This window comes from Panthera tigris, chromosome A1, assembly GCF_018350195.1.
Source record: "Panthera tigris isolate Pti1 chromosome A1, P.tigris_Pti1_mat1.1, whole genome shotgun sequence".
NCBI classification, from domain to species: Eukaryota; Metazoa; Chordata; class Mammalia; order Carnivora; family Felidae; genus Panthera; species Panthera tigris.
This window is the reverse complement of record NC_056660.1, coordinates 226329076-226344169: the sequence shown is the minus strand read 5'-3', so window position 1 is coordinate 226344169 and position 15094 is coordinate 226329076. Positions and strand designations below refer to the sequence as shown.

Genomic DNA, 15094 nt, shown 5'->3' with positions numbered 1-15094 from the left:
TGGGTCCCCTTCCTCCATACCCCGGTCCTGCACTCTGCTTTAGGAATACCCCTGTGCATTCCCTGACTGCTCATCTTTCGAGGCGACTCTATTTTCTCCCCAGAGATGAAACATTTCGCCTTCTTCTGATCTTTGAGGTCTGCTAATATTTTCCCTTTGCTCGTATTCCCTTACGTCAGATTTCACTTTAATTTTGTGTTTAACGTTTATTCATTTTTGAGAGACAAAGCATGAGCGGGGAAGGGGCAGAGAGAGGGAGACACAGAATCTGAAACAGATTAAATTTCCCTTTAGAGAATACGGCCCATGAACACGCACTGCCGAGCTGGCTCAACTCGGGTAGAACCAGTTCAGCCTCCCGCCCTCGCAGAGACGAGGGACCGTAACTCCCAGCCCCGGAGCCACAAGCCTGACCCCACGCCCAAGACCAAAGCTCTCCGGGCTCGGGGGCGGGTCGTGACGGAGCTGTCACTCGGGGAAGGACAGGCGAGCCGCACATCACTCAGTCTGCCCACATCCTTCGTTTTATGGTCAAGGAAACCCCGCCCGGCTCGGAAGTCCAGAATGACACTGCAAGGCGCCCAAACACATTAGCATTCTTCACACCCCAGGCTGGCCTTCCTCGTCCTCGCGTTCCTCCGCTGGTTCAGTGTTCTTCCCCTCCTTTCACGCCCCGGAAGGGCCGCAACATCCACGGCAAACCCGACGCGCGGGGAACCCCTGCTTGGACCAGCTGTGTGGAGCATGCGCAGTGTCCACCCCATGCAGGTCTTCCACTCGACCGCGGCTCAGCCCGCGCAGCCGCAAGCTCTGGCGCCGCGTCGAAGGGCTCCCCGCCCACCCAGTCCTAGCGGGCCACGCCCCCTCATCGCGGGTCAGAGGGCTCGGGGCCGGCGGCGGTGACGCGTGCGGAAGCGTTCTGCGCAGCCTCGGAAGCCGGCGGGCGGTACAGCGGCGGCGGCGGCCACGGCCGGGCGCCCCGACGGGAGGGGCCCCGGATCGTTGGGAGGCGGCCGAACCCCGGCGTCGCCGCCGCCGGCGGCGGCCCGATGAATCGGGGCACCATGCCCCAGCCCGGATCGTGGCCGGGCGCGAGCTGTGCTGAGAAGCCGGCGCGGGAGGCGGGGGCCGCGTCCCCGGGCCCCGCGAGAGCCGCGGCGCGGGAGGGCGGGAAGGCGGCGGCCGGCGGGCAGCCGCGGACCGCGGTGCGGTTCCCAGACGAGCAGTGAGTCGCGGGGCGCAGCGGGGGCTGGCGGGGGCTCTGGGTCGGTCCCCTCGGGAAGGCTGGGCGTGGGGTGGGCTGGGGAGTAGCCGGCTAAGAGCCCTTCGCAGCCTGTATTCGGGGTAAGGTCGTCGGCGACGGAGAGGAATTCGAAGACGCTTGCATCCAGTGTCCGTACAGGTGGTTTCCCCGCAGGGTCCGGCTCACAGTCCTGGTCACCCAGTGCCTTCTGTTTTTACATCTGCGTTGCTCCAAAGTTAAAACAGAGCTCCGGGAACTTGGGAAACAAACCGGAAAAGCGTATTGTTATAACTAACTCCCAGTGAATCTTTCCTCCGACCTAGTTGGGGAAGGAAGTAAGGTTGCTTCTGTCACAGCCAAAAGAAAACTGAACCATGCGACAAGTTTGTTCTTGGAAGGCAAGTTGCCGCTTGATGAACGCCCCACCTGTTGAATAGACTTTGGACCGAGTCTGACCCAATTCTCTTTTGCCCGTTAGTAGCTTAACAAGCTCTCCTCCTCTCCACCCCCACCCCCACCCCCACCCCCGTTACTTTTAAGCACGAAAGATAGTGCTGGTTAGAGCAGTTTTTTAGCGAACTATAAAGAAGGCAGCTTAAGTTGGAAGAGTTTATAGTTTTAGCAAGGGTCTGGGGGGAAGGTGGAAGCGAAGTGTAAACTTGAAGGCTGCAACTTTTTCTACACTTTCAGGTTCTAGGCACATATAAATGTCTTTGAATTTCAGAATTGATGAAAGCACTCAGATAACTATTTTGACAGCTTAATTGGCTGGCAAGTTGAATTGTAAGGTGTGTTCAAATTAGATTTTTTTTTGGCATTTCCTAAAAAGGGGTGTTTGGCAGGCCTGGTATTCAGCTAGTGTATTATAATAACTTTCCTGTGCCTGGTTCTTTATCATGGGCGTTGACATTCTCATTTATTGAGCATCTAAACCCTCTGGGATGGTAGTATCCACACTTCATGTGTTAATGGCTATTGGGAAAGCTTTGCAATAGGCAGTCGCAAACTCCCCCACCCCAGGAGCTATGCAGGTAACCTAAGCGAGTGAGGCTGGCCAGGTGTGGGCCATTGGTTCCTGGATAGCTGTGTCCATTGCTGCTGGGGTCAGAGTCCACTAGGTTCTATCCTCTGCCTGCTGGGTTTTCTGTATTTAAAGAATCCCAGTACCCTGGCTTTTTAATGGAATACCTTGATTTTTAAAATTGAAACCGCTCTACAGACCCACGTGTGAGCTGCTGTGCTCTCTGGCTGCAGGTTGGCTCTCTGGGTTGGAGAACTGCAGACTCCGCAGAGGGTAAAGTAGGCTGGGGGAGGTGGGGGTGCCTTCTGCTTCTGCCCCTCCACAGCTCATGCTGGTTTCTAACCGCTCCTCCCTTGCTTTTGCCCTGGTGGTCTGAGCCGTGACTCCCTGGTTAGAGACCCTGCCCCCCAGAAGCTGCACCTTAGCCTTGGCCCCAGCATTCTCATGCCCCCGTGAGATGCAGGAACTTTGGAGCCAGAATCATGTTCCTAAAAGTATGCATAATTATTTGGCAAGTTTCCTGAGTCAGAACCTGGGGAAATAGGTCATGGTGAGGAGCACTCTTTCCCAAAAGGTTTTGAGGCACACCTCTTCTTACTGCTGTCAGTAGAATTACAGACTTGGTCTGAAAGGAATCTGGAAAAAAACCAAAAACAAAAAAACAGCCTAGGTTTGTCATTTTACACGTTAGGAAACAGGTGCAGATTCCAGAGGTGCAGCTCGGCCAGGGAGACGGAAGAGGTTTGAGGGCCAGGTTCCCTGATGCCTCAGTGGGAACCTCACCCCCATCTCTTTCTGGCTTTCTCAGCAAAACCAGGCAGAGGAACATGATTTATAACGACCTCTCCTAGCTTGAGAGCTGTGGTTGTCATCCTCTGGGCAGGCCTTAAGGATGGCTCACAAGATGACTTAGGGTCTGACTTGAAGAAGTCTTAGATCAGACCAAATTTGGTTGACTTTTCTTGAAGCTTCCTCACTGTTCCTATGAGCAGGTTGGCCGTGCTTTATCCCCTGCTCACCCTACCCCTCCATTTCAAGACTTAGGCTGTATCTACTTCTTGCCCTCAGCTAAGGTAATCTTGAGGACCAAGATGGTCTTGGGACATGGTTGGTGGCCAGGCTAGACATCCTTAGGGAACTGAGAAGCAAGACTGCTTCGAGGCCCTTCTTTGTCCGCCTGATGGTGGCACATGGTTTGAATTTAGGACTGTGTGTGGTGGAGAGCGTGTCTGTGAGCCCCTCTGAAATTGAAGGTGAAATTTTACGTGTATTTTCTGGGCTGAGCTTCTGATGAAAGCCGTGGATTTTCAAAAGGGCTGTGAACAACAAGTTGTTAAACCATTGTTCTTGGGTATTGCTATGTGTTTTCCCACCTGCCTCCTTACCTCCTGCGGGGTATGTTTGATAGGGTAACAGCTACTCCCTCCTGCCCCTTCTCCCACCTGGATGTAAAGCTTGTTTCCAACCTCATTGTTGAGGATGTCTGGGTTGTCCCCAGATACCTCTGGAGTAGCATGAGCCAGTCATGGAAAGTCCACTCGCAGAAGGGAGGTGGAATTTTGGCTTGGGTGCCGGTACTTTCCTGCATTTGATGTGTTGTTCACCCATCTCTACAGCCGCTAAGTGGTGGAGAGAGGCTGGGTTGAGTGGTCTTTGCTTTTCCTGTGCCTTTGTGGGAAGGTACATTGCTGTCCCGTGGTTGACACTGTCTTACCAACACTTCCTGGGCCATTGGCGTTCTAGGATAGGCCAAGTTAAGCATGAACCGCAGCGTTCAAGTCCAGAGAGCCGAACAAAGTCATACTCAGTTTAGCCTTTTTAGGCAACAGAGGGGAACTTAATGCAAATGTTCATAATGGTGAGTGGTTAACATGCTGTCTTAGCTTTGCATAGAAGTTAGAATTGACTTTTTTTCATATAACCTGTTTACTTGTATCAGAAATTGAAAAATTGGCTTTGCAGAAATGTCTTGCTTCACTGACCGATGTATTTTTAGTTTATAGCTTTTGTTCTTGGCAATAGTATAATTTTGTCTGTTTGTAGTAAGCCTTTTTAAATTAAGTTTTCAAAAACTTATTGTTAATTCAGGTCTGTAAACAGAGCAAGAGAGATTATAATTTAGTATGCAAAGTCATGTAACTTAATCATGTATATTGCCTTAATATTAAGAATAAAATATTTCATCTCTAGCTTAGGAGAAAACGGGGGCTTGAAAAGATACACTTTAAAATAACATTATGGTGCTAAACTAAGAATTTCTAGGAATTTTCTAAGTAGAACTTACTAGGATTTTGGTTTTGAAATTTAACTGAGTTGTGTAATTGAGCGTGATTCACGAATGCCATGGTCCCCCAAAAATCAAGTCACATTTAAGACTTTGTCTTAGTTTTCTAGCTATCGGTATATTTTCTAGAAGGAAGGCTTTTGTGGTGGTGATCATTTGAGTCCTTGGGCTTTGGTGGCCTCTTTAGTGCCAAATGGTAGACACTCCCCATTCCTACTCCAACTTGACTCATAAACACAAAAAATTACCAAATTTCTGAAACTGACCAGCATTGGCAATTTTATCTTACAACGTAATATCCTTTTTCTTTTCATTATTTCACTATCCTCCCTTCTCATAACAAAAATTCAAGCTTCTAGCTATTTAAATATAATTAATATACAACAAAAACACAATAAATAATACACTTATAAATAGTACGTATGTATTTATAATAAATTGGTAAATGCTTCATTTGTCATTATTTTCAGCTTTAATCTATTGAGTGAACTAATTTCTTAAAATTTTTATTTTTCTTGCTGTCACATCTCTCTCTCTTTCCAGTTGATTGTCCTTACGTTGGGGGACTATTTCATTTTGGCTGTTAAATATCTTCTTCTCTGACCATACTAATGGAACTTACTGCTTAAACTTAAAATTTATTCTCTCTCCAAGGAATTAAAGGCCATATTACAATTTCCTTGGTGGCTTTGTGAAGTTAGCAAATGTCCTTGAATGCTTGTCCTCAGGGGCTAGGGACGTTAGCAAACATTTGTGCACAGGCTCTGAGTGAAATCTGATTGTGGCTAAAGTAATTTGAATGTGCTCTGGCCTCCCATTCGTCAGTTTCTGCTTTGCTGCTTTTGTGTATCTTGAATCACTGCTTTTTATTTCCAATAATCTTTCCTTCTACTCTGTCTTCCCTTTGCATTTTGTTCTCATGCTGACTTCTCTTTGTTCCTTTCCTATTGGCCTTGGTGCCAGTTTGTACGTGTGGCTGTTCTGAGAGATGCTCCTTTAGGGAACTTCCTCTGGGCACTGGTGTCCTGATTGCACTTTGGTTATTTTGCAGGTTAAAAAGGAAGAGGACAAAAGTAGAGCCAAATGTGCCTGCGGCGTAGCCACAGAATTCGCCTGAAGTACAGTTTTTTTTAACAACACATAGGTCGATAGTGTGTTAGAACTTAAGTCCTCGAAGAGGAACCATGTAGATCATACGGATCTAGTCTACTCCTCTCGCTTTGAAGATGAGAAAACGGAGGCCAAGATTAGGGAAGTGGCTTGCCTGAAGACATGCTTCTGATGATGATCAAGAAAGTGGTTCAATTAAATGCTTGTCTTACAGGATCAAGTTCTCTCCTGTTCGATAAAGCTAGCAAGGAGGCCAGAAGTTACCACAAAATTATTGAAAGAAGAACTAACATATTTAGTCACTTTTTATTTTAGGCATTTGATGTCTGGTCCCCGTGAATCTGGTTTCTGTTTGCTTCTACCTCTGGCGTGGGCTCCCTGGGTGACACCATACCTTTTACTTGGAATCTCACGGGGGTCAGAGCACATGGAAAGTACCTTTTCCTAATATGTCCCCTCAGCCCCACGGTGTTTTAAAAAATAGGCACACACACACACACCCCCCATCGCCTTTATTTAGAAAGAAAAAAAGGAACAGGAAATGACCATCGGGCAAACCGTTTATTAACACTCTGCACCAGTGCCGTAGTATGAGAAGGAGAATAGCTAGCTTTTTAGAGCGCTCGTGTTTTATCTGTGTCTTTTTACAACAGTCTTTTGAGGAGAGTACTGTCTACGGTTCACAGGTAGTTAAATCCAGGTGCTGGGAGTCACAGCTAGTTCAGGTCCACGGTCCCGCACACGGGGCTGTAAGGTGCCAAGGAGCGGCTAAACCCTGACGTGACTTCCGGGCCCCCACGCTAGCCACGGCGCTCTGCGGCGGGGCCGCCCGGGCCGCGTGTGTCCTGATGTGTTAAGCAGGGAGCCGGGCGAGCAGAGGGAGCGGATGGAGCCAGTCACAGGTGTAAGAGCCGAGGCTGGCGTTGGTCCGGTGTTTGGACTGAAGCGTGGCCGTGCGGAGAGGAACCGTGGCCTGCAGGCTAGAGCGGCGGGTTAGGGCCACGTGTAGACCTGCCTGCTTATTGGGAGCCATCGTAGGGTTTCGGTGACGTGGGAGAAGGTGGGTTTGTTAAATTCCCCACTTCGGTCTGCTGCTCTCGGTACCCCTTCTGTCTCTTGCTCCCGCTCACCTCTTCCTTCCTCTTTCCCCTGCCGTGCTGGGCCATGTGCTGGGAGCTGGGGTGCCGCGGTCACCGGGGATGGGAGTTTCTTGGGTCGGTCGCTTAATTCCTTATTTGTCATTAACCTTATTAACCCCTTCCTGTGATTCATTGGCACCTGCAGCCTCTGTCTGGCGTGAGGACTGGGGCTGTGCTGTCACCGGGGGGGGGGGGGGGGGGGGGGCGGGGGACTGCAGGGAATTAGGGGTCTGATTTCACCCTACGTGGGCACCAGCCAGTTTCCTTGTTTTCAGCTCTGGGCGTCTCCTGCACCCTGAGAAGTACTTGGCACCTCTGGTCCCTGAGCCTTTCTGGGGTTCTGCGGGTTTACTGGCCGTACCATCCACCGGCACGGAGACTGTCCTGTCCTCTTGTCACTTGCTCTTGGTCCACCTCGGGACTGTGGGGGCTCTCACGTGTCTTGTGGTTTGAGCCAAGACAGAGCTGGTATTTCTGTTTCTCATCATTGTCAGGTTGTGGTTTATCTCGCGGGGCAAAGGAGACACCCTTTTTCAATCCTTGTCCGGCACCCGTGGGGTTTTCTTCCTTCTCTAGTACGTAGTAGGTTCTCGTTCAGTCACTAGATGAGACTGGAGACTCTTCGGGAACCTGTCCTGTAAGTCCCGAGTCAGTCAGCTTGGCAGCAGTTCAAGTACGTGGGACAGTAGGGATACGCGCCACAGGACGTGGGTGGCAGCGTGAGCGTGGGGGCCAGGGAGCAGGAGGAGCCTTGGGAGGGCTTTTAGCGTTGAGGACGTGTAATAACTGACGTTTTCCTGTCCTTGTTTTTAAAGTAGTGTCTGTAAAATTTGCTTGTGACATGAGAAACCGTGGAGTGATAGCAACATGTGCAACCAGGATTTGAGAGCCATACTTTCTCAGTCATCATCACGTAACAGGAAAAAGTTAAACTTTTCGTGTCTTACAGATTTTTTAAGCAAGCGCGTACTGTGATAAGAGGGAAAATGTCAGTGCAACAAATTTTTGAAATGTCTAATTTGGTGTGATTTCAGTGAGGAGGACATGTATCGTGACGCGGATGAAATAGAAAAGGAGAAAGAATTACTTATACATGAAAGAGGGTTATCAGGTATGTTTGGAATTGTTTTATTCATAGACTGATTACTATTTATAGTAGAAAATGCAGTTAAATCGCTGTATCCGTTTCCACCAAATACCGAGACCTGCTTCCTAGGAAACATTCTTCTGCACGTGGCCTTAGCTGCGTCTCGTTACCCATTTTGCTGAGGTATGTCTGGGGAGTACCGGTTCCTGAGGTTTTAAAAATTTCACGCCAACATTCTCCCTGCGTTCTCTACATTCGTGTCATTTTCGCAGTGTGCGGATCGGCTTAATCTCATGACGCCACCTCCCTCGGTTCATGATTTCCCTCATATTCTTAGAGGGAGAGTTTGGATTTGAGATGCACGTTTCCTTTCCAGCGGAAGGACTTCTGGAGAAGCTGGCTCCATGCGTCTTGGCATGCAGGTGGCCACGTGGATGCCACCGGCTTGCGAGAAGGAACGATCACGGGATCAGTAGCCCGAATCCTCTGATTGTTTCATGGCTTTTTGTCCGTGTTTCTGCTCGGTTATGCCTGCTCTTCTCACCGCGCCCAGAACCCACGGGCCCGTTGCCTCCAGGGTGAGGCCCTACCCCTGGCCTTCCCCGGCCGCCTCCGCCGGGCGCGTGGCCGGCAGGGCCTTCCCCGGCTGGTCCCCGCCGGGGCCGAGTGGGGGTGCTCCACTCGGGGGATGCTCCATAAACGATCCACCGGCGCCACCGTCTCTCTCATGACCTGTGTCACGCGAGTGTGCCGCCGGTCGGTTTTGAGAACTAACTGCTGTGTACTGTATGGTTAACGAAAATAATTGTCGTGTGCGTGATTAGGAACAGATGACACAAAGCGGGGTTTTTGATCATGCTCAAGGCTTCCTTCAGTTGTCCTCACAAGGAGTTGGTGGACCTCTTTACCGTGCTAGCCCTCGAAGACGTTCTCTGTAGGCGTCCAGTCAGGGGCGTTCCTTGGCCGCACCGCTCCGTCCTCCGTGAAGTTTCCGCAGGTGCTCTGTTTCTGCTGCTGCCACTGCACACGATTCACTTTGGACGCGGAGGCCTTCCTGGTTAGTCGTACTCCTGGGGAGCGAGCGGTTCCTTCGTCATTGGGTGTCCCCGCTGCATTTGTGGGGCCCGCTGGCTCGCTTTGCGGCGATTCGACTCTGCCCGCCGGCGTCGCCCTCCACGTGCTGCGGGTGTTTTAGCTTTTCAGTGAGCTGTGTCATTTCCGGCTCTAGTCCGAGGCCGGAGTGGATCCCTTTACACTCCTTCCTGCATCTCAGTCCTTCTGGGTTCGTTGCCCTTCCTGAAAGAAGATCCTTGGGAAGTGCCTCTTTAAGGGTCTGTTGGTAGGATGCTCTGTTTGCTGGAAAACTTCTCTGTTTCACTTTGTTGTTGAATAACTCCAGACGAGCAGGTGTTTTCTGTGACCTTTTTGAGGACTATCCCGTTGTCTTGTTGTTTCTGGGGGAGTGGCAGTACTGCGGTCACACCAACCCTTGGTAGATAATGTGTCGTGTTTTTCTGCAGTTTCTTTCTGATGTCTTGTGAAGAGTGGACTTTTAAAAACATACTGCTTGAGGTTTTCTTCCTTTTGAATCCCTAGATGCCTAGTTTGCATCAGTTTGGGAGAATTCTCAGCCATTATCTTCTTGAATATTGTCTTCTCATTCTCTCTGCTCACTCCTTCCAGAACTCTAAGTAGATGTGTGCTGGCCTCCTTCAGTCATCCAAGGCTCTTCATGACGTGCCCTTTTGTAGATTTTTTTCTTGTAGCCCCTGTTCCATTCTGTACTATTTCTCCGGATCTCTTTTCTTTTCTTTCTTTTTTGGAAAAGTTCTGGGGGCGCCTGGCTGGCCCAGTCAGTAGAGCGTGCAACTGTTGATCTTGTGGATGTAAGTTCAAGCCCCACATTGGGTGTAGAGATTTAAAAATAAAATGTTTCTTTTTAAAAAAGTTCTGTCTTCCCTTCAGGTTTGCCTGGTCTCTTTTTGATAGTTTTTTGCCCTTTGCTCATGTTTCTTACTCCTTTTATTTCTTTAGGCATTTAAAACATAGTCTTCTGGATCTGAACAATTCATTCCCTGAAAATCTTAGCAGGTCTAATTATGCCATGTGCTAGTTTTGCTCGTTTCTTGTTTTTTCGAAGTTTGAATTGCAAGCTCAGATTTTGCATTTCCGTACAGGGCTCGTGCGCCCTGCCTCGAGCGTGAGAGAGTTTGGCCTTGTTCCCGCTAGGCACCTGGGGTGCCACCAACCTTGGGCCACATTATGTTAATTTCTAAACTTGAATTTCCAGAGTCTTGGGGCTAATCTGAATTCCCGCCCTGTCCCTGTATGAGAGCCAGCCTGTGATTATGAATTCTCTGGGAGACTTCCTCTTTCCCAAGCCAGAGCCCAGACGAATGCAGAAAGTTTTCTTTTGCTCTCTCTTTATTAGTGAAAGCACCTTTCATTAACAAAAGGGCCCAGGGGCTGGCAAACTGTGGCTCCCTGGCCATATCTGATGTGCCACCTAGTTTGACCAAGTTTTAGTGGAATTTCTTAGTCTACGTATTGTCTGTGATGGCTTTCACACATGGTAAAGTTGAGTAATTGTGTCAGAAACCTTACGGCTCTCAGAGCCTACGTTATTTATTTTCTAGCCCATTACAGAAAAAGTGTGATTCTTGCCCTAGCCTGCCCTTTGACTGAGAGTCCCAGCTTTCTGAAGTTCAGTTTTAAGTGCCCGTCTTTCCAGGTTCCGACTCCTTGTCTTTGTTACCGTATGGGGGTTAGGACCAGACCTCTTGGTTATTTGAGCTCCTGGTTATCACCTAGTTTTCAGTTTCTCCTTTGGATTTTTTTTTTTTTTTTTTTTTTTTGCCATTTGAAATGTTCTTTCTTGAGGCTCCTGGGTGGCTCATTTGGTTAAGCGTCTGACTTCGGCTTAGGTCACGATCACACGGTTTGGGAGTTCAAGCCCCACATCAGGCTCTGTGCTGTCAGCATGGAACCTGCTTTGGATCCTCCGTCCGTCTCTGCCCCTTCTCCGCTGGTGCGTGCTGTCTCTCAGAAATGAACAGACGTTTAAAAAACAATGTTCCTTCTTGGAAATAGTAACGGAGTCTGTAGTTTGCAGTTAAAGAAAGCAAGCTGCTTGAGGTCAGGCACTGCCTGTCCTGTGCCTCTAGCTCCTGTCCTAGAGGAGGGCGTGCGGAGGTTGTTGGAGGCTTCCTCCCAAGAACAGCTGCAGGAAGGGACTTAGAGTGTCATTTTGATGCTAGTAGCCGTGTGGGTCCTCCCTTTCCCAACCCTCATTGCCTCCCGCAGGCCTCTCGTTCAGCACAGGGTTGTGGCCTGTGACTCGTCCTCTCGATCTCGTGAGGTCTCCTCCTCCTCCTCCTCTTGGTTTTGGGCCGGTGACCAGGCCCACCCTGCCCGGGGCCCAGGGCTTTCGCTGGTGTGGGCAGGAATGAGGAACGCGGGCTGGGAGAGCAGGAAGGCTGGACTTTGTTCCCACGATGTCCTTCCTGAGCTGGACGTGTGGTGTCCAGACAGGCTCACAACACTGCCTGGTGGAAAATCGTGGCCCAGTCAGTGTCCTCAGTTCTGGATGTTTGCAGTTCCTTGTATGTTGTGGGGAGGTGAGTGAGAAGGCAGATACGAAGAACTCTTCCCTCCACTGCATAGATGCTCAAAAAATGGTTTTTGAGTTTAAGCACCGATGGGTCTGCATTTGAGGATTGGCTGTGCAGCGTCGAGAACTGTGGTGTCTGTGTGTTATGCTTCAAGGTGTGTTTACGTTTAAGCCGGTCCTGACTTAGGCCACAGAGAATTGTGTGTATGTTATCTGCAGAAAGGACTTTGTGTTCCTTACTCATGCCTCTACCCATCACACCCTGGATTGTGAATGCCTGTGATCTTTTCTCCTTCCGTCTACAGACCCATTCAGGACAGACTCCGGGTCTTAGGGCCTTCGTGACCCCGGTTTCCAGCTCAGTGCTTGGCACATGTTAGACATTCAGTAAATGTTTGTTGAATTGGGCTGAGTGTGTTTTTAATTTACTCCTTCCTCAGGAGTAAATACCTTGTAAGGCACTTCTGTGTTTGTATCCTGATTTCCTCGCTGACGTTTACTTCTTCAATAATTTAAAAAGGAGATCGAGATGTGCCTGAGAATTTCCTTCACTTTCTTCCTAAAACACACACACCCATGCGTGTGCATACATGTATACCACAAATCAAAGCCATAGCTTATATTTTAAATAAGGCAAATCTAAAAGCCATTTTTTATTATATAATTTGTCTGATTGCAAGTCGTATTTTTAATGTGTCGTTCGAGTCAAATGAGGTCCATGGTTCAGCTAACATTGAGAGCTCCGTTAGCTTCTGGCTTATTGTCAACAGCTTTACAGCCTTTTGGGATCAGGCAGAGTATAAATAAATAAAGACAAATACAGTTTTTGTTAAAGTAGCTGTTATCTCTTTGTATAATGGATATAAAAACTAATTAAAAACCAGTAGATGTATTTTTTCACGGCTGAGACGTGCACATTTAATTTGATTAGAACAGTATTCTAGGACACCCTGTGGCAGTGCAATGCCAGGTGCTAAGATCACAGCTGAGACACAAAATAAGCCCTTGCCGTCAAGGAATTATGCCTTATTGTGTCTGTGGGTGCGGGTATGTAGGGGAGGAATGCGGTAAAAGGAATACGTCAGGTGTTGATCAGTGCCAAGAAGAAGAACAAAACAGCGGAAGGGGAATAGAGTGAAGGTGTGCGGGGGGCGTCGGGACCTAGGGGTGTTAGGTGACATTTGAGCAGAGACCGGTAGGTAGGGAGTGACGGAGGCCCACAGGTGTGTCGGAGAAGTACAGGCGAGGCCGCAGGTGGGGTGGGAGCAGGGGCCAGAGACGCCGCGGTGGGGCGGGGGTGGGACCTAAGGGCCTTGGTAGGAAGTAAGGACATCCATTCCACTCAGGGGGTTCTGGGGCTCTCAGAACCCGGGGGTGATGGCTGTTGTCTGACTCAAGTTTGAAGTGTCTGGCTGCTGTGTGGAGAGTGAGGTATGGTGACGAGGGAGGCCCACTGGAACGCCTCCAGGTTATCCAGGAGTGAGGTGATGGTGGGAGGTTGGGGGGATTCTGGGTTTTTTTGGAATGAAGTGAGAGAAGAAGTAACCTCTGAGTAAAGCTGTCTGTTGTTTTGATTGTGCTTTGTTTCATTACCCACCCCTGTTTTTGCTTCTTCAACAGAAGCCAGATTAAGTGTAGCTCCTGAAATGGACATCATGGACTACTGCAAAAAAGAATGGAGGGGAAATACACAAAAAGCCACATGTATGAAAAAGGTACAGTGCCTACACGCACACAGTTCAGGCCTTTCAAATAGTCTGTCGTAAGTAATTACGTAGTGTGTCCTTTTATATTTTTAGACATAGTTACAACAACCGCTATTAGACGTTGTAAATAACGCTATTCTAATTTTAGAGATGAGGAAACGGACTCCAAAGGTAAGGGACTTGTTTTGAATCATAGTATTAATACAGAGTCAGTATCAGTTATTCAGTAACTTAGTTTCTTGGAAAAACATATCTGTTAGATGTAGATTTGTGCTGCTCAGAGTAGGGTCAGTCCTTGGTTGTCCTCTTGGGGTCATTTGGTCATTCGGGGCCAGGTCCTTCTGGCTTGTTGTGGTAAAAGCCGTAGGGAGGGTCCAGCAGATGCCATGCCTCCTGCTGTCCCCACCTGGGTTTGGTTTCATGCCTTCCTGTCTGAGGGGCTTGGGCTCTCCTGCACTCCTTATGCAAAGGGATCTGGAACTGCTCCCTTTATTTAGGGTGTCCCTGGAGCTGCCCCTCCTTGTCCCATTGCATAGATTGATACCCCCTAGGTAGTGTCTGAGGCTGTGGGACATTGGGGATGCCCATGACGTGGTCCTGCTGTGACTGGCTGGGTTATCGTTCAGTTGGACCCTTGGCCCGCCGCAGTGCGTACTGGCCAACCACAGCACCCTGTTGGTTCTCCCCTCAAATGGACCCTGAGTCCAATATTCCTTAGTGTGTTGAACGATGTGGAATTGCTACTCTGACCATTTCTGAGCTACTTAAAGCAGTTTCAACCTAAAACTTCCATCCCCTCTTATGACCTCTGGGTTTATCCTTTGGTCATTTTTCTCTTGGGATTATTTACATTATGACTTTGAATGTACTTTTGTACTAGAGATATTGACCTGTCATATTTGATAGGAGTGTCTATTTTTGTTGTTGTTTAGATCTGTGTTATTTAGGGTTTAAAATTTAAAAATATTTGTATACATCTGTTCTTTTCTTTACATCTTGTTTTTATTTATTTATTTTTTATTTTAGAGAGTGGGAGTGGGGGAGGGGGCAGAGGGAGAGAGAGAGAGAGAGAGAGAGAGTCTTAACGAGGCTCCGTGCTCACCGTGGAGCCCGACACTGTGCCCGATGCCATGACCTTGGGATCATGACCTGAGCCGAAACCAGGAGTCAGACGTTCAACCGACTGAGCCACCCAGGCACCCCTGAGCTTGTTTGTATAGAAACGATCGTGCCTCCTCTACACGCACCTCAGCTGCTCATGCTTGCCCTGCAATGGGCTGACCTTACTCAGAATGTAGCTGCTACTTTGAAAGCTCTGAGAGCCAAATTTAGCTCTGCTCTCTGCGAGTCTGAACTGTAGACTCCTCACGTCTCAGGCACTTGGTGGAGAGCTCACTCATGAAATATCTGGGACCATGAACATTTAAGTTTGTGAGGCCATCTGCTGAATACGTGTATTGTCCGCTTGGAGGTTTTCCAAACAGCCCCATATCAAACTAGACAACCAGGAGGCTGGGTACCTAACATATGTCTTCTCATCTTCCCCAGAAATGCTTTCCTTGACTTGCAATTTTATTTCATGACCTCAGACTCTTTAAAGGATCTGTTCTAACAATTGGCACCTCTGGGTCCATAATTGAACGTATCTATTAAGGGTATCCACATATTCCGTATTTTGCAACTCATGCTAAAATCGTTTCTTTGTGATTTTAGTTCTAGAGAAAGATTTGACCATGTAGTTGGACTCTTTCAGTGACCAAATAACCAAAGGCACATCAGTTAGAAAAGTGTCACTCTGGGACCCGTGGCAGTAATTAGAGCATCTCAGGGGCCTGGTAACAGTTGGGTGTCTCGGTTCTTTTTTTTTGCCCTTATTTATCTTACGGTTTATTTT

General features: G+C 48.7%; 1 protein-coding gene across 5 annotated transcripts in view; it reads left to right on the top strand.

The window, feature by feature from the left end:
* Nucleotides 1-957: 957 nt before the first annotated feature.
* OTULIN (OTU deubiquitinase with linear linkage specificity) overlaps nt 958-15094 on the top strand; it is a 31838-nt gene continuing 17701 nt past the window's right edge. Inside the window, exons 1-4 of one of the 5 annotated variants that reach the window (XM_042997424.1) lie at nt 1160-1225; nt 5600-5666; nt 7832-7908; nt 13115-13209. In XM_042997424.1, the coding sequence (XP_042853358.1) occupies nt 5632-5666; nt 7832-7908; nt 13115-13209 (207 nt within the window). In that variant the 5' untranslated portion in view covers nt 1160-1225; nt 5600-5631. The other 4 variants (XM_007092920.3, XM_007092919.3, XM_042997435.1 and 1 more) reach the window with 4 other exon arrangements.